General features: G+C 41.4%; 1 protein-coding gene across 1 annotated transcript in view; it reads right to left on the minus strand.

Annotated features, from left to right (window-relative positions):
* Positions 1-8,054: 8,054 nt before the first annotated feature.
* The window catches only part of LOC128374592 (venom phosphodiesterase 2), a 64,461-nt gene continuing 45,065 nt past the window's right edge, over positions 8,055-27,450 (minus strand). Inside the window, 5 exon segments of the mRNA XM_053334837.1 lie at positions 8,055-8,336; positions 9,760-9,916; positions 16,978-17,110; positions 17,274-17,351; positions 23,287-23,422. Of these exon segments, the coding sequence (XP_053190812.1) occupies positions 8,163-8,336; positions 9,760-9,916; positions 16,978-17,110; positions 17,274-17,351; positions 23,287-23,422 (678 nt within the window). The 3' untranslated portion in view covers positions 8,055-8,162.

Below are 27,450 nucleotides of genomic sequence, written 5' to 3' on the forward strand. Positions count from 1 at the left end.
TAGGACATGATATTGTGTGATAGGAGATGTTTAGTGGTGTAAAAGCTAAATGAGGTGAAGGTACAGAGTGAGTCTTCCTCCCATCTGTTTTTGATTTTTTTGTTTTTTGTTCTGAGATGCATCACATATAGAAGTCTTTCATTAAGCACCAAAGATCCTACAATGAAAATATGTTTAATTTGACTTTTATGACCTGCAGCTGAAACTCCCATTACTGCAGCTGATTGAATGCGACCGTTAGGCATTTTATAGCTGTTTTTGTGGCAACCTAATTTGTTTTCTCCTCTGAGGACTAAACAGCATTTCTCTACATGTGTTATTTGAACCCGTTGTCACGCAAGGTTGGGAGGTGGGCAGTGGCATGCACAGACTTTTTGAAGGGCAGGGGCGAAAAGAAAAAAAGGGCACATACAGCACGTTCTCGCCACATTTTGGCTCCCAAGAGGGCACCTTAGCACATGTTTTGGCTCTCAAGAGGGCACCTTAGCACACGTTTTGGCTCTCAAGAGGGCACCTTAGCACACGTTTTGGCTCCCAAGAAGGCACCTTAGCGCGTGTTTTGGCTCCCAAGAGTGCACTTAAGCGCGTGTTTTGGCTCCCAAGAGGGCACTTTAGCGCGTGTTTTGGCTCCCAAGAGGGCACTTTAGCTCGTGTTTTGGCTCCCAAGAGGGCACTTTAGCGCGTGTTTTGGCTCCCAAGAGGGCACTTTAGCGCGTGTTTTGGCTCCCAAGAGGGCACTTTAGCGCGTGTTTTGGCTCCCAAGAGGGCACTTTAGCCCGTGTTTTGGCTCCCAAGAGGGCACTTTAGCCCGTGTTTTGGCTCCCAAGAGGGCACTTTAGCGCGTGTTTTGGCTCCCAAGAGGGCACTTTAGTGTATTTTGCCAACCAGGAGGGCACCTTAGCACACGTTTTGGCTCCCAAGAGAAAACAATTGGGCGACGAGGGGGGGGGGGGGGGCCTTGAGATGTTTGGCTTTGAAAAGCAATGACTAAAGATTACACACATTTTCACTGGTAGTTTACTTATTTCTAAATATGACTAAAATAATGAGAGAGGACACATTACACAAAGGTTTCTGCCCAACAGTAACATTATCCAGAATATATTGGGAAATAAAATATAATAAATAGTTGCTTCCAAGTACGTTGAGTCGCTGATTGACTGTTTTATTTACAATCATCACAGCTGGACAAGTGATGATTGATTCAGTGTCAAGTGGCCCCTTGAGGTATTAAGTAAAAGTGGAGCGGCAGGCTGAAGATGATTTAATGTTAGCTCTGTAAATATACAACTTAATCAAGGCAATGTGAAGCTGATTTTTAAGTTCGTAGCCACTCAAGTTAGCCGTAGTGAGTAACACACTTCCTGTCATTTTCACAAAATAAAACACCCATTACCTTTTTATTATTAAGAAAACCATAACGATAGAATTGGCGCTTTTATTTTAAAAACAGGAAGCGAACATACCCTCACTGTAGATAACTTGAAACCACCCAGGTTGTGATCTGTGACATTTGTATTCTGGGTTTTTTTCAGAAGTTGCATTGCATCTTGGGTAATGTGAGTGTGAGTAGTAGCGTTGCATCTTGGGTAATGTGAGTGTGAGTAGTAGCGTTGCATCTTGGGTAATGTGAGTGTGAGTAGTCAGCTCTTGATGCATACTCTGCATTTCTGGAGAATCTAGTAAACCCAGTGGCGGTTTTTGCTATGGGCAATGTGGGCAACCGCCCAGGGCGCAATCTACTTGGGGGCGCACGAGCGCTCTCAAAAAAAAAAGGAGAAAAAAAAGTCCGTCCTCAAAAAAAAAAAAAAGAAAAGCGCGCCTTCAAAAAAAAAAAATCGTCAGTTTTCTAGACTAATACGCTCATTTCCACATTAAGTTGGTGCAGTGGGCGATGAGGCGCCCCTACTATCACATCAACTTGCTGCTGAGAGTCATGTATACAGGTTGTGTGTGTCAGAAGAAAAAGCAAAGGGGAGGGAGGGGGATCAACTTGCGACTGCAGAGGCTGTGAGCAGGTTGGAGGGGGGCGGGGGATAGACTGACCTGTGATGATTATGAGCCCAGGCCACACAACACAAACTGCTGCTTCCAAATAAATAGGCTAGTAATACATTTATAAAATTAATACAGACCCGTTATAGCTACATGTAAGTTATTGGAAAATGCAATAAATAAATAACTTTACACCTGCACTTTCATGTGGTCAAGCACTCCCTGATAGCAATCTAATCACCCACAAAACATTTTAATGCCAGTTGTAAAAAGGGTGAAAGTCTGTCAGATTACGTTAATTATTAGTATTTTTCATTTATTTATTTTATTTTATTCATTTGTATGATGACGGATGTGTGTAATTTACTTTAGGGTTTACATACTATATTTAATTTATTTATCTTATTTTTTGTGTGATGAAGGATTTGTAGGGAGGGGCGCCGATAGTCGGTCCGCCCAGGGCGCAAAACCAGCCAGAACCGCCTCTGAGTAAACCATCCAGGAACTTCTCACATACTCTAAATCACTACACAGTTAAACACACTACATACTTCAAATGACGTCAGAGTTAGTACGAGTAGAAGGAAAGTATGAGGTTTGGAGCAGCCCCAAAGAGAGAGAGATGGCAGATAAGAGCTGAAACTAAGCACTTTAGTTAAGAAGCACAATCAAAAGCTTTCTGTAATGCACTTTATTTTGAAATGCCATCTTTATTTGATATAAGAAAAGAACATTTATTTGTATCCCACCAGTTCAGTGTCAATACTAATAAATGAATTCTACTGTATTTATTTGACAGTCTATAATCTAGCCACTAGACACAGATGCTACTGAAAAATAACACAGACCTCAGTGAATTTTAACTTAGTAGCTCTGCTCTAACCCCTCTGAAAAAAACAGATTGATTAACAAAGCAGCAACTTAAATAGGCTGAGGCCCAAACTCCACAGGTGCAGGTAGTTTTTCTGATGATGTCTCCTCTAATCCCATCCACTGGCTCCAGGAGCTCAAGGCTAACGAGCAACGTCATACAGACTTGCTATAATTCACAATAATAATAATAACTGTATTTATATGGCACCCTTCAAAGAGCTTTTACATTTACATTTGAAGCAATAAAACCAGCAAACAAGTACAGTCAGTTAAAATAAACAGCATGAGTTAAAAAAGAAAAGAAAAACAAGAGAAGCATTCAAACAAATAAGAAGAGGAAACTAAATAAACTAAGCAGCTAACTACAAAATAGATGTTTTAAGCTCAACGGTTGGCTGTTTGATGTACAGAGGTTTGGTTGATGTAGTATTAAAAGCTCAGTAATGTATAAAGGTGCTATAGCATTTAAAGCTTTGTGGATAATTAAAATGACCTTAAATCAATTCTCACAGAAGCAGGAAGCCAGTGCAGGTCAGCTAAAATAGGAAAAGTCACTCTGCAGGTGGGAAGTAAAGTATTTGTACTTCGTTTCTGTACTTCAGTAGATTTTCCAGGTATCTGTAATTTACCTGAGTATATTTAGTGTCACGGGTCGCAGCTCCGAGGCATCTCTTAATCTTCTCCATACTTATTCTTATTCTTCCGCCAAATTTTGGTGCGTAACTCGTCCCACAGCTTTGAGAAAACCCCGACAATATATACACCAAAACGTGCGGCTCGATCAGGAAAGAGGTGCTATGACTTTTGGTGTTGAAATTCCAATTTTTCCCAAAGTTATTCCCAAAAAAAACGGGCATAATTCTCCATTGGAAATGAATGGGAATTTTTTGGAAAACCCACAAAATTTCGCCTTTTTTTAATCTTTTTTCAGAGTCACCTAGCTCTCTCATACCTGCACGTAGAAATGTGATTCAAACTTTAAAACGGAGGAAAACTTGTCCTCTCTGGAAAAATACCAAACTGTTTTTACATAACATGTAAACTTTTCAAACTATGAGCAGTCAAACGAGGAGTGGAAATCACTTTTTCTTCAAAGTTAGAGTGGAAGCGGCAGTTAGCTTGAGTGTGAGAAGCAGTAAACTATAACCTTAATTTTTATTTTTAACTCGAGCTCACGGCCAAACCATAAAAAGTAGACAAATAATTTTTGGTCAAAATGTAGACATAGGTGTTGGGATTCATAAAATGTGACGTTGAGAGGCGGGGTCTGCACAAAATTTAAACGGGGGGGCCAAGACCGGCAGCAATACCTGTCTCTCCCCCATTGACCCTAATGTAATCGTCTTTTTTTCCCAAAAGAATCTCACTCTGTGTTCACACTGAGCTTACTCTCTCATTTTAAGGAATATCTGAATAAAATAAACACTGTCAGAATCTGCCGGCTTCTGTGTCTCTCACGGTGTTTTCTGTTTTTGGACAGGAGTTACGGTTTTCTCACAGTTTGCAATTGTTCGGGACCTTATCAGAAGCCAAGCTCTGGGGGCATTTTGAGAATTTCCAAGCAGATTCTCACACATCACCGTAGCAACCGTAGGGCCTGAGCTGCCCCTAGCAACCTGTCGCTGGGCAGAAACTGAGCTACCTTTGTGATTGGCTAAGTCTGTTTTGCCAGATAACCGAGTTAACATTGGAAATAAACTGTGTACTCTTCCCGGCAGCAGCCCCATGGCAGCACTCACAATTTCCCTGGAATTTTCTAGTCTTACTTTTACTCCCTAACCCTGGATGACATTATAAAAATATGAAAATCTGCTACTGGAAGGAAAGTTTAATGATGTGCATACAGTAATGTGACAGCAGCAATAAGACTCCTGACAAATGAGCACATGCTGAGCACTGTGCTCACTTTACACAGCTCTATTATAACAGCAATCTGTGACTGAGTGAGTCAGTGAGGAGAGATTAACATGATTTAAAAAACTATGTAAAGTATATTTTGTCTGAAATTTGGCTTGCATCAACATGAGACTCTGCCAGTGATGTTTTTTTTAATTTGCAGACTGCTAACAAAAGAGGAAACCTATCCTATTTAACTTTTTTCCTTTTGCAGAGTTATAAAAAGTTCATTTTTACTCTTTTCTGTTGTACTTAGGTATATTTCAGAGCCTGTACTTTCTTACTTTTATTTGAGTAAAGGAGTTGAATCAGTACTTCTACTTTTACCAGTCTGTTTTTACACAACTATCTGTACTTGTACTTAAGTAGTAAGAATGTGAGTGCTTTTGCCACATCTGCTGAAACTGAATGAGGGTGAGATTCACATGACTTGTGCTTCTCATCTTGTTAGATGTTCTTATTTCCCTAAATCTCAGCAATACAGTTGATTTTTAAAACATGAGTAAGATTACAACGCTAGAATAAGACCTAAAGCAACTTTTATTTCATATGTATTTATCCTGGATAGACAACTTCACCTCTCTTTACAATAAAAACTATTAAAAGTTCAGTTTAATACACTGACATCTAAAAAAGGACTTGACTCTGACTCTGGGAACTGTAATGGTTTAATGTGTAGTATTTTATTTATAGTGACTGGTACAACAAGGGGAAACCCAGATGTGTTGATATCCACCTCTAAAATGTTTGCTGCTACCAATCTAAAGGAGGTAAATGGAGTTTCATTTGTGCTCCCCAAAGCACTGAAAAATGTATTAAATCTAATATGTCACTTTTCATTAATCTATTAACCCTCCTGTTGTGTTCGAGTCAAGGAAGGAAGGGAGTAAAGGAAAGAAGGCAGGGAGGGAGGGAGGAAGGAACGACAGAAGGAACTTAAATTGATTTGCCTGCAGAGACGTTGCCAGAATGAACTCTGCTGACCTCACACAGCTGATTCTACTCACTTCATCAGACCTTAAAAGAACCACTGTGGTTGCAGCAGGTGTGAAGAAGAAATTCTTGCAGCACAAGAAAGTAGAAGCTGTTGGCCTTCTTGTTCCAAAGAATCTATAAAAAATGTCGACTTCTTGTGTGAGGTAGGGTTATTTTTCTTTCTTTTGTCAAATGCTTGACTGCACTTACTTGACATGTTACTTTCTCTTTTCAGGCTGGTCTTGCTCTTACTTTTAGCCTTTGGACAGCATGTGAAAGGTAAGCTTAAAACCATTCACACTACAAGCTCCACTATACTACTATACCAACTATAACACAACCACATTTAATTTCCTGTCCTAGCATGCAGCTTCAGAGGCTCCAGTCGTGTTAAACCTTCCTTTGAGCTGGCTGATGACTTCCCAAAAAGCCGCAAAGATAGTTATCAACCCATTTACCCTAAACATGCATCATCTGAGAGCCAGAAACCCATTGTTAAATCTAGTGCTGGAGGTTACGTTGGGTCATATGGTAGACCGCTATACCGTCACAGTCCAGGAAGTGTTTCTCAATATGGGTCTGGCCAACAACCACATTATCAAACTAACCCAAATACAAACGATGGCCCCAAGATGAGACCTCGCATGTGGTATTTTGCCGACCCAGTTACCGGAGAGAGGATTGAGCCTCCGGTTGTTTGTCCGCATTCTAGAAAGTCAACGGAGCAGCAGAGTCAGAAAACCAAAGACCACCAGGCAGCACCCCAGCAAACCCCGAGCTATCTGGCTGTGTCCCATCCACATCCAATCCAGAGTTACCCAGCTAACCCCAAGCAGCCCTCTAACCGCCCCGTCATGCCCCAACTCCAACCGAACTATGGTGTGGCCCAGACCAAAGCTGGCACGTGGGATTTTCCAGTCGTAAAGGCATCAGTGCTTTGGCCTCGTTGGCGGCAGCAGATGCCTTTGTACAAAAGGCTTCATCGACCTCAGCAGTGGACTTAAAGCAGCTGGAACTTAATGGCTTGTTTTATTTGTCCTCATGTGGATAAATTGTAGCATATTTTAATAAATGTGCAGATGAAAAAAAGAGAAACCCTTGTTGTAAACTTCTTGTAAGTAACACTGCAGTGTGGAGATGAATGAACTTCCTGTTACCTTGAAAGTAGCTTGCAATACTTTTGTCTGCACAGCTTTTATAATCTTATCTTTGAACAGTATTTGAGCTTTGGAGGGACAAACAGGCACACAGTGTATTTATTTAAGGGTTCCTTTTTTAAATACATTGGGAACTATCTTCAAACATTCATATTCATGAACTTTATTTTAATAATTTGTAAATTCTGATAATCAGTAACAGGCTGGTCAAGGCTAAGTTCCATGTGCTCAAATCTCTTCCCGATGAGAATGCGTAAGTCAAAACGTTTTCACAAAGCTCCTGTTCTGAGGAAAACGGAAATTACTTTAGTGAGTTCATTTCTTCCCAGCTATTCTCAAACTGTTTTTAAATGTTTTCATGTTGTTTTTACCAGAAAACAGATCCACCTCCAGGCAAGATGGGCACTGAGTTGAGTTCACTGGAAAAACGGATGAATAGAGACAAAGCTGAAGTTGGACACACTTTACTAAAGCATAGCACATACACCGATGAATGCTTCTAACAGTTTGGTTGATGCTGATTTATTATGTTAATTTACAACTTATGCTTCTCATCTTGTTAGATGTTCTTATTTCCCTAAATCTCAGCAATACAGTTGATCTTAAAACATGAGTAAGATTACAACACTAGAATAAGACCTAAAGCAACATATGTATTTATCCTGGATAGACAACTTCACCTCTCTTTACAATAAAAACTATTAAAAGTTCAGTTTAATACACTGACATCTAAAAAAGGACTTGACTCCTGACTCTGACTCTGGGAACTGTAATGGTTTAATGTGTACTATTTGATTTATAGTGACTGGTACAACAAGAGGAAACCCAGATGTGTTGATATCCACCTCTAAAATGTTTGCTGCTACCAATCTAAAGGAGACAAAAGGAGTTTCATTTGTGCTCCCCAAAGCATTGAAAAATGAATTAAATCTAATATGTCACTTTTCATTTATCTATTAAGTTAAACTATTAATAATAATTGAAATGGATGACAAGATGAACCTGGTCAATCTAACTTCAGCGTTACAAGAAACAAACCCTTAAATAAAAAATCAATAGATTCAATAGGCAACAGGAATATAATGGTATTAAATTATATAAAAAATGTAATTCATAATTAAGAAATAAATAAATACAATAAATGTCAATCTGTGATTATAGATAACATCGGTGATAACAGTGACACGTTTAACATATACTGAATATGAATCTTGGTTATTGTTTTCATCCCTAAAATATAAAAGTTTTATTCTTAAAATAGTTTTTTCATTGTTTTCTTTGAATAGCAGCGGTGGGGCGGGTCTTCACTCGCAGCAGCTCAGGGATTGGACGATTGCTGCCTTGGTAAAAGTCCAATCCCGTGATCCACTCAACATCTCTGACGCGTGATTGGTGGAACCACATGCGATCTTCTACCCAGAGAGATTCAGCTCCTGTACTCTGTTGATGCAAAATAAAGTGAGTTAAAATTGAACTGAACAAAAGCAAGAAGACGAGTTTATAGAACAATTCATTCACGCAAAGTAGACTGTTTAAAAAAAGTGTAACTACCAGCGTGCCCATGTGGGCCCCATAAAGGTTCAATTTCAGAATCTTGGACAGTCTGTTTAAGTGGGGAGTTCATGTTGATATGTTGTGTTCTCGCCTTCAGCAAAGACTTCTTCTGCAGACTCAGGGTCTTTGGGGTTGACCAGAAGCTTCTGTTTTAGTTTTATCAGGCTGTGTGTGAAAGTCTCATCCGGTTATCAGGTCAGCGTGGTATGACAATCTCTCCGTTCAGGTCAAATCTAAACTTAACCGTCTGGTCCAGACAGTAATGAAAGTGAAATGGAGGACTGAAAACTCCTCTCTGCAGTACATCTAGGAAGAGTCTGTCCTCAGACCGGCACAGAGAGTTTCTTCCAATCCTCCCCACATCCTCAATAATCCCTACTTCCATTAGAATAATAAATAAGACTTTGTAAACTGGGTGAGGTGCTGCTGTCATGTTGATGCTCTGATTGGTGTAATCCCCTTACTGTTACCTTGAACAGAAATTTGTGGGACAGTGCAATATGTGTACTTATTATATTTATGTATTTATTGAGGCAACAGGAAGCATTATATCATTTATTGTTGTGCAAATGTGCAACTTTACTTTTACTTTCTTTGTTCTTTTTAACTACGGCAGCAGCTGTTTTAGAAATACATTTATGACCTGAATTCACCATTTAGCCAGCCCACATGGACTCACATGTGGGATCCATGTTTCTGAAACAATATGGGGCCCAGATAATTTGCCCAGTTTATGCCCACTTAGCCCACTTACATCCCTTATGGGGCTCATACAGTCAGCCAACATGGACTCACATATGGGACCCATGTTACTGAAACCATGTGGGACCTGCAACACTTAGTACTCACTCAGTACCCAAGTAGCCCACATTTAACCCATGAGAGACCCACATGGACATGCTGGCTAAGGTCAGAATAACAGACAGTAATGGTGTTTCTCTCATTTAGATTCTCATCAACATGCAACAAAAGACCTCTGACCAGGATTTGAACCTGGGTTGGCGGCGTATATGGCATGCACTCAAACCACTGGACCACCTGCGCGCCACTATTGTCCTTTTCAATAGCCCACTCATTTGTTCCTTTTTCTTTTCCTTTCTTTATTAACTTTAAAGTCGTTTCACTCCCTCCCTGTAAACATAAGACAGTGCTGCTTTGTTCAGAGCCAACCAATAAAAACCATCAGGGAGTCAGTTCCATATAAAGCTTCACTCTGATTTTGTTTGGCACAGTGGGACAAAGGGACAAAGGGACAAAGGAAGTGCAGCTGATTCAATAAAGTGTCACTTTCCAGATAACTGGGTCTTACCTTGCAGCTCTCAGAGTTATCGGATTTATGAGGCAACAGGAACGTCACAGTTTGCAGCTCAGTGACACACGCGCTGACGGGCAGGGCTGAGTCTCTGCAGCTGGTCAGCACAGCAAAATAGTGTGTGGGGACGGGGATGTTGGTACCAGACACAAACCTGGAATCACACACAAAGAAAACACACAAGCATCAAAAACAACATCCCAAAAATACCAAACACAGTACAGTAAGCTCCACTCTTCCTGTTCCAGGCTTTCAGGGCTTTTTTCCAAAATATGAATGAATGTGGCTTTGTGTAAGGGAATGATCATTTTGAAACTAAACAGGAGCAGGCTAGATGTAACCTGTAAGCTATGTTGATCTTTGTTGGAAATGAAGGACGCAAACCACAAGCAATGATGAGCCAGAAGGGTTATCCTCAGTGCTTTGTTTCCAGCTCATTAGCACTTACACTTTGACATTTAACAGCTATAAAAACCCCCTTAATGTCTTTTACTCTGAAATTTGATGATCGTTTCCGAAAGTGGCTCCAAAATGCACTAAATTAAAACACTTTAAACTGTTAATACTTTTGTATAGATGCAACATTTTTTGTCCATTGCAGAGTTTAAATAGCTGAAACTTTGTGACTCAATAAAACATACAGTATAATAAAAATCTCTACAACAGCACAATCACTACTGATGCATTAAATAGAAGACGTGCTAGTTATGAGACCTTCTGGGAATTATATGAATGACTTTGTATTGTATTACAGAGGGAAAGTTAAGACTGCCCTTCCTTCCTTCCTTCCTGTTCATAACCGATCAAAAAGCCCCATGCTGTACTTGTTTGCTCTTGTTTTGCTTCAAATGTAAAAGCACTTTGAGCTGTATATATATAATAAATAAAGTTCATATTAATATTATGCTGATTCCTGGCTAAATGGCTGTTAAATGCTCAAAATGCATAACAAGCACGACCCGCTGATGTTGGTTCTTTGCATCTGGCTTTTAACAGTGTGTCAGTGGTTGGTGCTGATGTTGATGTAAGATGAATGGGCTGACTATAGAAATACTACCAAAGTATTCTGATTCTGGAAAAAATGAATTTATTGAAGCATTTCTCCACATATCTCCCCCTGAAGGACTCCTCCTGGTCCTCACACCTTACATTGGGAACCTGTTTTTTTTCAACCCTGTTTGGGCTGAAGCTGACTCCTCTCTTTCCTGGGAACATGCACACCTCTCCTGGTCTTACATAGAACTCATTTACATTTTCACAGGAATCCCCATCAGACCGACACAGTGACCAAGATGAACTGCTGCCTCATTGGAGGTAATCGGTATGTGTAAACGATTTATGAGTCAGTTCTGATGAGTCAGGCGTGCAAGTTAACACTCTTGCAGAAAGTCAGTGGTCTTATTGCATTGCATCCAATTTAATTCAAGTCAAGTCAATTATACAGCACATTTAAAACAACTTCAAAGTGCTGCACTAGTTTAAAACACAAGATTAAAGAACAATTTAGGCTTAAATGATTTAAAACGTCTGATATCATACAGTATTGTTCCACAGGTTTGGAGCAGCAACCACAAAGGCTCTGTCACCTCTGGGTTTGAACCTTGACCCCAGCGATGTTCTTCAACCCTGAAAATTGACTGACTTGAATATTTTAGATGTTCTACTTTTGTATAGGTGCTCCAAATGTTAGTCCATTGAGGCTGTTCTGGGTCAGATTATCTCCGTATCTATGTCCATGTGTTTTAGTGAAATGAATAGTTAATAGTTTTAATAAGATAGTAGTTATGAGGATTTCTTTTTATGATGTAGCAGTGAAGACTGATGGCTCTAATGGTTCTACAATAAACCCCACACTTCCACAAAGCTCTGCTCATTTTACCTTTACATAGAAAATAACATTTAACCACCAAAAAGAGATGGAAACATGACTAAAAGAGACACAAATTAACTAAAGAAACCCTAAAACAACCAAAAAGAGATGAAAAAATGACTAAAATCAACCTACAGTTAGTTTGAGTAACCGCTGTCATCTAGTTACCATGGCAACGTAGAGATGGAGAGACTAAAGAGACTCAAAACTACCATAAAGAGACATTTCCATCTCATTTCTCAAGGACATTGGTCAATCAACCTGTCAATCAGGACGTAGCCACGCCCTAATGCATACACTGCTTTATCGTCAAATATAAAATAAAAGCTCAAGTGAGAAGTTGGTGAATTCTCCATTGACTTGTATAGAGACGGTCGCCCCCTGGTGGCCTTTTGATAGAATGCAGTTCTAAGTTACTTCCTGGTTGGCTTCATTTCAGAGGACCAGAACTCCCCGTCTTGGTTTAATCACATTTATTGATCAGTCAGATTATTGACTATTGATGCTTTCTAAACACATCTGTGCTTCAACATTTAGTAGAGACACTTTTTATAAGGAGATTCTTAGACCGGGTCAAAATTTACCCAGAAAACACTGTGAGGCTGCTTTTGCATTAATTCTTTATTGGGCAAATAATTATATTTGGTAACTTCTGTAAATATCCCAAAATATCCTTCCTTCCTTCCTTCCTTCCTCCCTTTCCTTCCTCTCTGCCTTCTTTCTTCCCTTCCTCTTTTCCTTTCTCCCCTCCCTCGTTCCTTATTTCCTCCGTTCTTCCTTCCTTTCCTTCCTTCCATCTGTCCTTCCTCCCTCCCTCCTTCTCTCCTCCCTTCCTTATTTCCTTCCTCTGTCTTTCCCTCCTTCCTTTCCTTACTTCCATCTGTTCTTCCTCCCTCCATCCCTCCTTCTCTCCTCCCTTCCTTCTTTCCTTCCTCCATCCCCCTTTCTTCTTCCTTCCTTCCTTCCTTCCTTCTTTCTTCCCTTCCTCCCTCCCTCCTTCTCTCTTTCTTTCCACCCCCCTACCTTCCTTCCTTCCTTCCTTCCTTTCCTTCCCTTCCATCCTTCCTTCTCTTCCATCCTTCCTTCCTTCCATCCTTCCTTCCTTCCTTTTAATGAGTGTCCTATAGAGGGTTAATTCTATTAATGCAACGGTCACACGTAGTCTTAAATGATGACTGACTATATCAGCAACATGGGGACAAAGATGTTTTTATCCAGACATAAACAAGTGAAGTCTGCTGAGAGCTCAGTTCTGCTTGACTGTTTTTCCCCCATTAAAGGGAAGCTTTTCTTTTGTGGAGGTCAAGCTAATCTTTGTTCATAGACAAAATGAAATATGAAATAGATGAAAGGGTTTACTGTAAAACCCCTGTGGAGAGGATGAGAAAGCACTTCCAATGAAAGCCAAGGGTGTCACAGGAAGACAATGACATCAGTACGTAGTGTCTGCTGATGGTTACCTTGTCAGCATCTCAGCAAACCACAGGGACTAGTAATGGTTTGAGATCTATCTTTAAATATTTAATAGTCTGCTTGTGGTTCTAAGCTTTATGTGGTAATGTAGTTAAACTTAATGAGCAATGATTCTTCCTACAGTGAGTTCAGTATGTCTCCTGTGTTCATCTCATTTCTTTTTATTCCTTTTCTTTATGCTGTCACTTTGTCTGTCTTACTATCATCAAGCACTTTGAACTGCATTAACCTCTACTAAAGGAAATTAGCTCCATGCTGTAGACCAGGGGTGTCAAACATGCGTCCTTCATTCTGTCCGTCCATCATATCTTCCCTCCCTCCTTCCTTGCATCTTTCTTTCCTGTCTCTTTTTCATTCCTCCGTTCCTTTTTTCATCCCTCCTTCCTTCCTTCTGTCCTTCCATCTGTCCTTCGTCCCTTTCTTCCCTCCCTCCTTCCTTCCATCTGTCCTTCGTCCCTTTCTTCCCTCCCTCCTTCCTTCCATCTGTCCTTCCTCCCTTTCTTTCCTTCCTGTCTTCTTTTCGTTCCTTCGTTCCTTTTATCCTTCCTTCCATCTTTCCTTTCTTTCTTATGTCCTTCTGTCCTTCCTTTCTTTCTCATGTCCTTCTTCCATCCTTCATTCTGTCCGTCCATCATATCTTCCCTCCCTCCTTCCTTGCATCTTTCTTTCCTGTCTCTTTTTCGTTCCTTTTTTCATCCCTCCTTCCTTCCTTCTGTCCTTCCATCTGTCCTTTGTCCCTTTCTTCCCTCCCTCCTTCCTTCCATCTGTCCTTCCTCCCTTTCTTTCCTTCCTGTCTTCTTTTCATTCCTTCGTTCCTTTTATCCTTCCTTCCATATTTCCTTTCTTTCTCATGTCCATCTGTACTTCCTTTCTTTCTTCCATCCTTCATTCTGTCCGTCCATCATATCTTCCCTCCCTCCTTCCTTGCACCTTTCTTTCCTGTCTCTTTTTTTCGTTCGTTCCTTCCTTTTTTCATCCCTCCTTCCTTCCTTCTGTCCTTCCATCTGTCCTTCGTCCCTTTCTTCCCTCCATCCTTCCTTCCATCTGTCCTTCCTCCCTTTCTTTCCTTCCTGTCTTCTTTTCGTTCCTTCGTTCCTTTTAGCCTTCCTTCCATCTTTCCTTTCTTTCTTATGTCCTTCTGTCCTTCCTTTCTTTCTCATGTCCATCTGTCCTTCCTTTCTTTCTCATATCCTTCTGTACTTCCTTTCTTTCTTCCATCCTTCATTCTGTCCGTCCATCATATCTTCCCTCCCTCCTTCCTTGCACCTTTCTTTCCTGTCTCTTTTTCGTTCCTTCCTTCCTTTTTTCATCCCTCCTTCCTTCCTTCTGTCCTTCCATATGTCCTTCGTCCCTTTCTTCCCTCCCTCCTTCCTTCCTTCCATCTGTCCTTCCTCCCTTTCTTTCCTTCCTGTCTTCTTTTCGTTCCTTCGTTCCTTTTATCCTTCCTTCCATCTGTCCTTCCTTTCTTTCTTCCATCCTTCATTCTGTCCGTCCATCATATCTTCCCTCCCTCCTTCCTTGCGTCTTTCTTTCCTGTCTCTTTTTCGTTCGTTCCTGCCATCTTTCCTTTCTTTCTTTCTTTCTCATGTCCGTCTGTCCTTCCTCCCTTTTTTCCATACCATCTTTCTGTCCGTTCATCACATCTTTCTTCCCTCCTTCCTTCCTTCCATCTTCCTTTCCTGTCTCCTTTTCATTCCATTTTTTCTTCCCTCCTTCCCTCCATCTTTTTAATGATCCGGCCCACATGAGATCAAAGTGGGCTGTATGTGGCCCTTGAATGAAAATGAGTTTGACACCCCTGCTGTAGACTCTCAAATAGAAAGTTTGCACTACTCGGCTCTTATCAACTCGGTTGCACTAGGTTTTGGTATCAGGTACGTAGTTTCCCATTACTTCATAGATGTTGTGCTCATGATTCAATCAGCGGTCGCCGGTCTGTTGATGTCACATTTCAGTATCGGCTCAACTCCCTTGGAGCCGAGCCCGAGCAGTGCTACAACTGTACAATCGAAAAAGCCTTTTACTGTCTATCATTTGAAAGCTATTCTCTATAATTGTAGTTCAGTCAGAAACTAGTCAGTGAAGACTGATGGCTCTAATGGTTCTACAATAAACCCCCACACTTCCAGAAAGCTCTGCTCATTTTACCTTTACATAGAAAATAACATTTAACCATCAAAAGAGATGGAAACATGACTAAAAGAGACACAAATTGACTAAAGAAACCCCAATGCTTCCAAAAAGAGATGGAAAATGAAATGAAAAATGACTAAAATCAAACTACAGTTAGTTTGAGTAACAGCTGCCATCTAGTTACCATGGTAACTATGAGATGGAGAGACTAAAGAGACTCAAACCTAGCATAAAGAGACATTTCCATCATTATGTCTAGCCAAACCGTGGAGCTGACAGATGTGGTGGAAATCCCCAGTAAGATGCAGAGTGGGCCAAAAACAAGTCATAAATTTCACTCTGTTGTATTTTAAGTGTTGGCTCAAGCAAAAACAGGTTCAGGTACTTACACCGCTGATGACTAAATGCTTGACATTGGCTGCATGACAAATGGAGAGAGTCCAGGGCTGACTTTTATTCCCACGCTAACTTTCATTATCATAACAAAAGGGGCCTAATCCAACAATATATCAGGAATAGTAGCACTTGGCAAACTATAATGGGTCTGCCTGCTGTCTCCCTGTTCCAATGATTTCCTCCTTGTTTTTGCACAGCACAAAGAGAAAATGTAACTGGCAGTTCTTTTAAACTGAGGCATACAGCTTTTCTGTTTGCCTCTGCCTGATATCTAATTCAACTTCCTCACTTTATGGCAAAAGCACTATCACCTTAAATGATTTAAAACGTGTGATATCATACAGTAGATTGTTCCACAGGTTTGGAGCAGCCACCACAAAGGCTCTGTCACCTCTGGGTTTGAACCTTGACCCCAGCGATGTTCTTCAACCCTGAAAATTGATGACTTGGATATTTTAGATGTTCTACTTTTGTATAGATGCTCCAAATGTTTGTCCATTGAGGCTGTTCTGGGTCAGATTATCTCCGTATCTATGTCCATGTGTTTTAGTGAAATGAATAGTTAATAGTTTTAATAAGATAGTAGTTATGAGGATTTCTTTTTATGATGTAGCAGTGAAGACTGATGATGGCTCTAATGGTTCTACAATAAACCCCACACTTCCACAAAGCTCTGCTCATTTTACCTTTACATAGAAAATAACATTTAACCACCAAAAAGAGATGAAAACATGACTAAAAGAGACAGAAATTGACTAAAGAAACCCAAATGCTTCCAAAAAGAGATGAAAAATGAAATTAAAAATGACTAAAATCAACCTACAGTTAGTTTGAGTAACAGCTGTCATCTAGTTACCATGGCAACTATGAGATGGAGAGACTAAAGAGACTCAAAACTACCACAAAGAGACATTTCCATCATTATGTCTATGTTATATTTTCATGTCTGAGGTAAAATAGGACATGATATTGTGTGATAAGAGATGTTTAGTGGTGTAAAAGCTAATAAATACACTCTCTCTGCTCTCTGAGACATGAATCAAGCTTTAATCACATTTATTAGACTAAAGACTAAAAACTACCATAAAGAGACATTTCCATCATTATTGCTATGTTATATTTTCAGCACTGTAACCTTTGCTTTCATTGCTTTCTCTGGTAGAAAAACAAAAACCCTAAATGGGAACAGCTCTTAAAACAATCTGTTTTCAATATCCTGTCAATCTTGGACAGACTGATATGTACATGTGGGTGCCAATAAAAAGTAAAAGCACTTGTGAGGAATGGGGTTTTCCAGTATATCTGTGCTCATACTTTCACTTTAATGAGGAAATACAACTTACTGCTGGATCTGGTCTGGAGTGTCATATCGGCCATCATAGTTATAATCAAAGACGGGGCCGGTCACCACGTTAATGCCGTTATAAGCAGTGGCGTATTTCTTTAGAAGGGTGCCGAGGAAGTAGTCCCAAATCTCTGAGAGAGCAAAGTGAAAGCAGAAGATTGAAGTGAAGAAATGAAAGAAAGGGAGGTTGAGAGTTGAGAGAAGTGAATTTCAGGATTTGACATAATTTATCTTCATCACATCCAACTGCAATGTGCATCACAGTTTTATAAAGTGATAAATAAATCAACTTACTCTTAAACTCAGGGTACATCGGCACCACATTACTCATCAGTAGAGCATCATACTGCTGGTCTGCTGTCACATTCAGATCTGCAAACACACAACAAGACAAAGCTTTTAGGATGTGTTCAAAGACAGGAAATACCTCTTTTACAGGCCTGTAAAATCCATTCAATCCATTTCTATCTTAGAGCTTTTGTTTGTTTCCCAGACAGACATTTTATAGTGTTGTATCATTAAACCTCAACTTCAGTAGGACACGCTAGCCACTCCCCACAATGCACTTGTTTGACCTTCAAATAAGATAATTCATGTTGTTTTGTGCTGAAATCTTTCTGCCCTTCAATGCTTGTATGTGCCAGCTACATTGCCTCACACTGCACGTCTTCTAATGTTACTCTATGAATGCATTGCTCAACGCATTGACCATAGCTCTTTTTAACTATTGGAGTAACTCTACTGAAATCTACACCTAATTTGGTCATCAAGAAGGAGGAGGAACCGAAACTACCCCAGCTCTGTGGAAAACACTATTTGACCTCCTTATCATGTGTGTAAAGTAAGTTAATCCCCTGCAGTAGGTTGTGTACCAGTTGACATCACATTGAGTTATTACGAAAAGAACAGGAACGAGAAGTCCCTTCTGTTATTGCTTTCTGTGAGCAATGAGTGCTTTCTATTACTCTGTATTCTGCACTGCAACCTGCAGAAGCATAACAAACAGCTGTCTTCTCAGGAAGACATTTGAAATCCCACATATCCTGACTGGGGAGTTTTTATTACCTGTTTTTAAAGCTTCTTTTCACAGTCTACGCCCTCGCAGTACGCTCCAGGTCAGTTTATTATTATCATCTTTGGGGACATTGTGACTCATTGATGTGTTTTTAACCCTCCTGCTGTCCTCAGGTCAAGGAAGGACAGGAAGGAAGGACAAGTGTAAGGAAGGAGGAGACTGGGTTTCATTTGCGTCCTACTCTGTGTTTGGTTTGGCCTCCAAGTGCAGCTACTCTTTGGCAGAGAGAGAGAGAGAGAGAGAGAGAGAGAGAGAGAGAGAGAGAGAGAGAGAGAGAGAGACAGAGAGAGAGAGAGAGAGAGAGAGAGAGAGAGAGACAGACAGACAGACAGACAGACAGACAGACAGACAGACAGACTAACTTGCACACCTGACTCATCAGAACTGACTCATAAATCGTTTACACACCGATTTCCTCCAATGAGGCAGCAGTTAATGTCGGTCACTGTGTCGGTCTGATGGGGATTCCTGTGAAAATGCAAATGAGTTCTATGTAAGACCAGGAGAGGTGTGCATGTTCCCAGGAAAGAGAGGAGTCGGCTTCAGCCCTGAAAATAGAGGCCAGATAGACTTTCAATTCCCTCCAGGCAGCTGTCAGAGTAGTTGGGAAATATTTAATCCTCTTAAAATCGGGCGTTGCCAATGACGACCATGTCTTCCTTTCCTCTTGTCGATCTTATCATTGCATGCTGCTTCTGCATGTGGTGGTGCAGTTTGTGAGATGTGAGCATGGCCATAGCTACCATTGAGGACACCGAAGTCATGTCCTCGGTGAGGCTATGGCCTTCCTAAGATGTAGAATTGTTGTGATTTTATGAGTCATCCACACATTGATCCAGCGGTGGTGTGAGGCCTTCAAATCCACCAGGAGTTTTTTCACTGGACCCGGTGTTATGTCCCAACTGGTTTCCAATTTAACTGGTTTCCTTTCCAAACCGCTCCAGCTGTGTTGAGCTTCTGTCAGCAGATTCCTCACAAATTCACAGATATACAGCCAGCGTATTACTGGAGGTTTTTAAGTCTCAGTTATATAGAGCTCACCTCCAGAAACAATATATTCTCTGCAGTAGATGTTGAACTGTGACTTGAAAATCACCAGAAATATATTTTCTACTTTTGTGAATTGGACTTGACTCGATTTTGCAAACTGTTCATTCATTGGATGAGCCCTTTCCTCCCTTTCCCAGCAGGCCGTGCTCCAGAAAATAATATATTGCAGTTATAATTTTTAAATATACAACCATGGAAGTTGTAGAAGACTGAAATAGGAGTTGATTTAAGTTGCAAAATTGGAAGTGATAAGAAAAAACTGGAGCACAAGAGGTGAGCATGACTGAGAAATACACAGCAAGAAAGCGTTATAAATACGTCATGGACTACTGACTATGTATGTATGCTGTGGTCTTCTTTCTGACATCGGTATTTTGTAAAATCCTGGCTACGGCCTTGGATGTTAGATAACACTTTCTCACTGATGGAAAAGGTTTTTTTGTTCATTGGCAGAAGAGCAGGAGGAGAAAGAGTTGTATCTTCTTTTACTGCCATGACTGAAAAGGCAACAAGATAAGACTCAGGCCAGGACCAAGTCACCCAACTTATGATTGTTGGGTAACTTGGTTGGTGCTGTATTAATTGGTGTACTGTCCCTTTTTTTTTAAATCTAGTGTAAAACAATGCAAATGGAGCTGCAATAAATACCTGTTAGCACTTATCGGTGTTAGCTTTGATCGACTATCGTAGGTGTTTATATCGAAACTAGGAAGATGTGTGAGCCTACAGTAGAAATACACAGTTTTGGCATCAATACTGTATCAGTTATTAGTATTTAGAGCAGGGGTGTCAAACATGCGGCCCGTGGGCCAGAACCGGCCCGCTGAGAGGTCCAATCCGGCCCAGTTTCCTTCTTCCTCTTTTCCTTCCTTCCTTCCTTCTTTTCCTTCCTTCTTGTCTTCTCTTCTTTTCCTTCCATCTGTCCTTGCTCCCTTCCTTCCTTCCTTCCTTCCTTCCGTCCTTCTTTCCTTCCTTCCTGTCTTCTCTTCTCTTCCTTCCATCTGTCCTTCCTTCCTTACTTCCTTCCTTCCTTCTTCTCTTCCTTCCATCTGTCCTTCCTTCCTTCCTTCCTTCCTTCCTTCCTTCCTTCTAGTCTTCTCTTCTCTCCCTTCCATCTGTCCTTGGTCCCTTTCTTCCTTCTAGTCTTCTCTTCTCTTCCTTCCATCTGTCCTTGGTCCCTTTCTTCCTTCCTTCCTGTATTCTCTTCCTTCTCCTCCTTCTTTTCCTTCCTTTTAGTGATCCGGCACACATCAGATCAAATTGTGCTGTTTGTGGCCCTTTAATGAAAAAATGAAAATGAGTTTGACACGTCTGATTTAGAGTCTAGATCCGCCCCTGGACTCTGGCAAAAGGTTCAGGATATAAAACATTTGATTATATAATTATTGAAATTGACTGCATGACAAATGTTTAAATTCCAGGAAAGTTTAAAGGACCTTTTATTCCCACTCAAACCATCAAAAATAATACTAATCAATCTAATGAGACTCCAGCTGAAAGACTTTCCTCCCTCCCTTACTCATTCCAGTCACTTCTAATTTGTGCTTTGAAACTCAACATTTCCTGCACATGTTCACCTTAAAAAGCCTCGCAAGAAACGGGAGAAGTATGAACTTTGAAAGGTCGATGGAAACGGGGAATAACAGGAATAAGTAGCTTTCTCTAACATAGGCTTGTTTCCAATAAACAAGCTGGCATGTGGCAACCATTTGATAATTTATGTTCAACAAGAGATTAGCCCCGAGCTGAAAAAGCTTTCACGCTACTAGCCCAATCCTTTCTTCCTGAAAATGAACTAAACATGGGACTGAAAGGTGTCATTGTGTAACGGGGATAAATGAATTGGGAGTAGTCACGTGTCATTCTGTTGTCATGTGCACATGAGCGGCGTGTTGCAAACGGCATTTGGGGCAGCTGTGGCTCAGGAGGAAGAGCTGGCCGTCCACTAATCAGAAGGTCAGTGGTTCGATTCTCGGCTCCTCCAGTCGACGCGTCAGTGTGCACATGGCCAAGATACTTAACCCCAAACTGCTCCCGACGGCTGCACCAACAGTGTATGTAAAGAATAATAATAATAATAATAATAATAATAATAATAATAATAATGCATTTTATTTAAAGGCGCCTTTCAAAGCACATATAACACAACAACAGCACATCAAACAATATAAATCAGGTGACATTTAGTGCAAAGATAAATAATAAATATGAATGTGACTACAAAGTGCATTAGTACAATAAATAAACAAGAATAAAGATGGCATAGTTAGTGTGAGACAGAGTAGGCCACTCTGAATAGGTACGTTTTCAGGCGGGATTTAAAGGTGGAGACAGAGTCTGAAGTGCGAATGTCAGGTGGGAGAGAGTTCCTGAGGCGGGGGGTTAGGGTTAGGGTTAGGGTTAGGGTTGGGGGGGGGCAGATCGGCTGAAGGCTCTTGACCCCATGGTGGTTACTGTAAGTTGGCAGAAGGAGCGAAGAGCTGGTTGGCAGAGGAGGATCGGAGAGTTGGAGAAGGTGTGTAGATGTGGATAAGTTCAGAGAGATATGATGGTGCCAGGATGTGAAGGATCGGCGGGGGGGGGGGGGGGGGGGGGGGTGGTGAGGTGATGGTGCCAGGTTGGGAAGGATCTTGAATGTGAGGAGTAGAATCTTAAAGTCAATGCGGGATTTGATAGGGAGCCAATGAAGTTGAAGCAGGGCAGGAGTGATGTGTTCAATAAAGGGAGTTCTGGTTATGATACGAGCGGCTGCGTTCTGTACAAGTTGGAGTTTGTGGAGAGATTTCCGCGGAAGACCAAAGAGGAGAGAGTTACTAGATCTAGTAGAAGTGCTATATTATCTATTTACCATTTGATCCAGATCTAGTAGAAGTCCAGTGTGAATTGTATAGCCCTGGGTTTAGCTTAAGCCTGGCTGAACAGTGGACCAGCAGCAGGACAAGCACTACATTAAGGCCTCTATTTCTGATAATGATGCATTATGGACGGACCCATGATGCTATCCTCCTTGCAGCACAGAAAAGGACAAAATCCATTTCATTCAGCACCGATGCCACATTAATGTGACCAGACCAGACAGTGATCAGACCTCAGCTGGGCCTGGATGTACAGTCCATGAACGTCACAAAAAGAAGACAACAAGATGTTTCTTCCATTTGTAAAATTCATGCACAAGATGCCAATTAAACATCAAATATGATATTAAAGGCATAAAGGCAATTTGACAACAGATATTCACTGTATAAAACAAAACATCAAGCAAAAACACAGTTGAAATAAAGTAAAGTTAGGGTTACTTGGTTAACCCCAACCCCAACCCTAACCAAGTTGGTTTGATTCTGGCAAAGGACCTGCAGGTCATCTCTCTCTCTCCCTGTATCCTGTTGGTCTCTATGCTAGCTACTTTCAAATAAAGGCAAAAAAGGCCAATAAATACATCTTTAAAAATGTTTTTCATAAAAAAACATGCAAATATATGCAAAAGCAAATCCAGCAAGAGGATAAGTCTGTTAAAAGACTTGAGAGCTTTTTCTAATTAGAGACTGAACTCAAACATTTAATGGTGAAATAAATTGTAACTGCAGGCAGAATATCTCTGTTGTTCTTAGGAAATGACTTTCATGCCTCATTTGATATATATTTTTATCAAAGTGTGTGTCTGTGTGTGTGTGTGTGTGTGTGTGTGTGTGTGTGTGTGTGTGTGTGTGTGTGTGTGTGTGGATGGGTGTGTGTGTGTGTGTGTGTGTGTGTGGATGGGTGTGTGTGTGTGTGTGGATGGGTGTGTGTGTGTGTGTGTGGATGGGTGTGTGTGTGTGTGTGTGTGTGTGTGTGTGTGTGTGTGTGTGGATGGGTGTGTGTGTGTGTGTGTGTGTGTGTGTGTGTGGATGGGTGTGTTTGTGTGTGTGTGTGTGTGTGTGTGTGTGTGTGTGTGTGTGTGTGTGTGTGTGTGTGTGTGTGTGTGTGTGTGTGTGGATGGGTGTGTTTGCGAGAAATTCTGTGGAAGTCAGGATTCAGACAAGTGTGTGTCAATGAGATAAAGAGGAAGTGAGTGAACTACAGTAGCTTGGGAGATGCACACATAACAATAGATCCCCGTGTGAATAAACATGTGTTTGTGAGCCTGGACATGTGGCACATGGAGACTGGCTGAGTGTTGTGTTTTGTGTCAGGTGCTGATCATACTGGGAGGGTACAGGAAGGCGTGCGTCAGGTTCCCAGGAGCTTGATATTGGTCACATCGGGGACTCTGGGACGCTTGAAGTCTGACATCAGCCCTCAAACAGCCTGGAGTCACTGGGGACAGCGGGTCCGTGTTCAACTAGAGTACAGACACAGAGACAATAATGCATTTACTTCATAGTGAATCACCTCCAGATGCAATTTTAGGTGGCCAAAAATGGTGATACGTGTTTTAAGCAGATGAATTTAATTTCATGTGATGGCAGAGATGGTGACTGAACACATGGCTGAAAGTTGAAAGTTATTGACACACTTTTGCTTTCGTGACTGAGAATGAATTCTTATGATTAACAGATTTTATCTTTCTTGGAGACTAAACATTACTGAGACAACTGGGGCTTTTTCACATCATCAGATCTCATGTGCAGAGACGGACAAACGATCTGAACTTACTACCAAGTATTTGCCTGATGGATCTTTGTCATCTGTGCGGTACAAAGGAGGAAAGAAACAAACTATGTGTACTTTTGTACTGGAAGTAAATGGTAAATGGACTTTACTTATATAGCGCCTTTCTAGTCTTTACGATCACTCAAAGTGCTTTACATCACATCTCATTCACCCATTCACACACATTCATACACTGATGGCAGGAGCTACCACACAGGGCACCAACCTGCTCATCAGGAGGGAGTTTAACCATTCATTCACATTCATACACCGTTGGCATAGCAACAGGAGCAATTTGGGGTTAAGTGTCTTGCCCAAGGACACATCGACATGTGGACTGGAGGAGCCGGGAATCGAACCGCCAATCTTCCAATTGGAGGACGACCGCTCTCAATCAATCAATCTTTATTTGTATAGCGCCAAATCACAACAAAGTCATCTCAAGGCTCTTTACACATAGAGCAGGTTCTAAACCGAACTCTTCAGGTTTTAACTTTAAAGAGACCCAACATTCACACATGAGACACAGTGGAGAGAAAAAACTCCCTTTTAACCCTCCTGTTGTGCTCCCGGGTCAAATTGACCCATCTGTTTTGACTCTTCCTTCCTTCATTCCTTCATTCCTTCCTTCCTTCCTTCCTCCTTTCCTTCCTTCCCTTCTTCCCTCCTTTCCTTCCTTCCTCCTTTCCTTACTTCCCTTCCTCCCTCCTTTCCTTCCTTCCCTTCCTCCCTCCTTTCCTTCCTTCCCTTCTTCCCTCCTTTCCTTCCTTCCTCCTTTCCTTCCTTCCCTTCTTCCCTCCTTTCCTTCCTTCCTCCTTTCCTTATTTCCCTTCCTTCCCTTCTTCCTTCCTTCCTCCTTTCCTTATTTCCCTTCCTCCCTCCTTTCCTTCCGTCCCTTCTTCCTTCCTTCCTCCTTTCCTTACTTCCCTTCTTCCCTCCTTTCCTTCCTTCCTTCCTCCTTTCCTTCATTCCTTCCTCCCTTCTTCCTTCCTTCCTCCCTCCTTTCCTTCCTTCCTTCCTCCCTCCTTTCCTTCCTTCCTTCCTCCCTCCTTTCCTTCCTTCCTTCCTTCCTTCCTTCCCTCCTTCTTTCCTCCCTTCTTCCTTCCTTTATTCCTCCTTTCCTTCCTTCCTCCCTCCTTTCCTTCCTTCCTTCCTTCCTCCCTCCTTTCCTTCCTTCCTTCCTTCCTTCCCTCCTTCTTTCCTCCCTTCCTTCCTTTCTTCCTCCATCTCCCTTTCTCCCTCCCTCCCTCCCTCCCTCCCTCCCTCCCTCCTTTCCTTCCTTCCTTCCTCCCTTCCTTGACTCGAACACAACAGGAGGGTTAACAGGAAGAATCCTCAGAACCAGACTCAGAGTGGGAGAACATCTGCCTCGACCGGTTGGAGTAGAGAGGAGACTACCTCTCTACCTACCAAGGAAAGTCTTGTGCAGTGTGCAGACAGAGCGGGAATGAGACTCGTCAGTGGCGATTCTAGGGGGGCCAGAGAGAGGCCAACATGTTTTGAGGGGGGGCCCATGTACCTTATATTCTTCGACCTACTTTTGCCAAATATCTGCCTTTTTCTAAACCCAGTGTTTCCTAAAATACCTGCAAAAACACCTGCTTCAGCATCTGAAGCACATACAAAGCATGTCATTAATTCAATTACAAACTGAAAACCTCATCTTGCATTAGAACATATTCATTCAGCTCTAACATACCAACTTTCTTCATTAAAAAAAAAAAAAGTTGACTGCTCGGCACAGGGGCCATAGGGGTCTAAAATCGCCCATGAGACTCGTACCATATGAACACATGCTGAGCACTTTGCACAGTTACCACAGCTCCATTATAACAGCCATCTGTGACAGGGAGTGAGAATTCATTACTTTTACTTTTTGTTCTTAGGTACATTTCAGAGGCGGTACTTCCTTCTCTTTTACTTTTACTTTAAGGAGTTGAATCAGTACTTCTACTTTCTTTTTTACGTCTAAGTACTTCTGCTAAAGTCGTTGTCCATAAATTATTGAAAACACGATGAATCATTAGATTGTTTGAGATATTTCTAACGCCATGACGAGTTCACGTTAAGTTTGTTTTTCAGTCTCTAGAACAGGGGGGTCAAACATGCGGCCCGTGGGCCAGAACCGGCCCGTCGAGGGGTGCAATCCGGCCCACTTTTCTTCCTGTGTTCTTTTCCTTCCTTCCTTTCTTCCTTCTGTCCTTCCTTCCATCTGTCCTTCCTCCCTACCTTCCTTTTATTCATTCCTTCCATCTGTCCTTCCTCCCTTTCTTCCTTCTTCCGTTTCTTCCTTCTGTCCTTCCTTCCATCTGTCCTTCCTATCTTCCTTTTTTCCTTTCTTCCTTCCACTGTTTCTTCCATCTGTCCTTCCTTCCATCTCTCCTTCCCCCCTACCTTCCTTTCTTCGTTCCTTTCTTCCTTCCATCTGTCCTTCCTCCCTTTCTTCCTTCTGTCCTTCCTTCCATGTGTCCTTCCTCCCTACCTTCCTTTTATCCTTTTATTCATTCCTTCCATTTGTCCTTCCTACCTTCCTTTTTTCCTTTCTTCCTTCCATCTGTCCTTCCTCCCTTTCTTCCTTCCTCCGTTTCTTCCTTCTGTCCTTCCTTCCTACCTTCCTTTTTTCCTTTCTTCCTTCCATCTGTCCTTCCTACATTCCTTTTTTCCTTTCTTCGTTCCTTTCTTCCTTCCATCTGTCCTTCCTCCCTTTCTTCCTTCCTCTGTTTCTTCCTTCTGTCCTTCCTTCCATCTGTCCTTCCTCCCTTTCTTCCTTCCTCTGTTTCTTCCATCTGTCCTTCCTTCCTTCCTGTTTTCCTTTCTTCCTTCCTTCCATCTGTCATTCCTTTGTGCCATCTGTCTTTTGTGCCATCTGTGGTTCCTCCATTTCTTCCATCTGTCCTTCCTCCGTTTCCTTCCCTCCTTCTGTCTGTCCTTCCTACCTTTCTTCTCTCTTTCCTTTTGTCTCTCTTTCCTTCCTACCTTCCCTTCTTATTTCCTTCCTTTCTTCCATCCATATATTTAATGATCCGGCCCACATGAGATCAAATTGGTCTGTATTTGGCCCTTGAATGAATATGAGTTTGACAGCCCTGCTCTAGAGAGTAGTGCTTTACAAAAAACATATAATGCAAGGAACACATGGTAAAATATAAAAAAAAAGACATTTAAATACGATTAAAAGTGTTAAATTGGAAATAAAATGAATCTGATAGAGAGTAAGTAGGAGAATAAAGAGTTACAGTGAAGTGAAAGATAAGATAAGGACTATAAATAACTAGCATGACACACGCTACCAAAAATCTGGGAGTAGTTTCTGACCAACACATTATCTACAAATCAGAAATATTGGAGACATATAAACCAGCTGCAACACTTGATGTAGGGAACACATCATTCCTGTCCTGGATTACACCAGAGATTTTATAATCAGATCAGAAAATAAGATGCTATGAAATGTTCCAAAACACCTCCATTTATTATTTAATGTTTCATCTTTTTAACCCTTAAACAGGCCTTACTAGTTATGTCATTTGCACCTAAAGTAAGGAAGGAAGGAAAGAAAGAAGGAAGGAAGGAAGGAAGGAAGGAAGGAAGGAAGAAAGGAAGGAAGGGAGGAAAGGAGGGAAGAAAGGGAGGAAGAAGGAAGGAAAGGAAGGATGGAGGAAGGAAAGGAAGGATGGAGGAAGGAAGGAAGGTAGGAAGGAATGGAGGGAAGAAGGA

The sequence above is a fragment of the Scomber japonicus genome, chromosome 15 (assembly GCF_027409825.1).
Source record: "Scomber japonicus isolate fScoJap1 chromosome 15, fScoJap1.pri, whole genome shotgun sequence".
Lineage (NCBI taxonomy): Eukaryota > Metazoa > Chordata > Actinopteri > Scombriformes > Scombridae > Scomber > Scomber japonicus.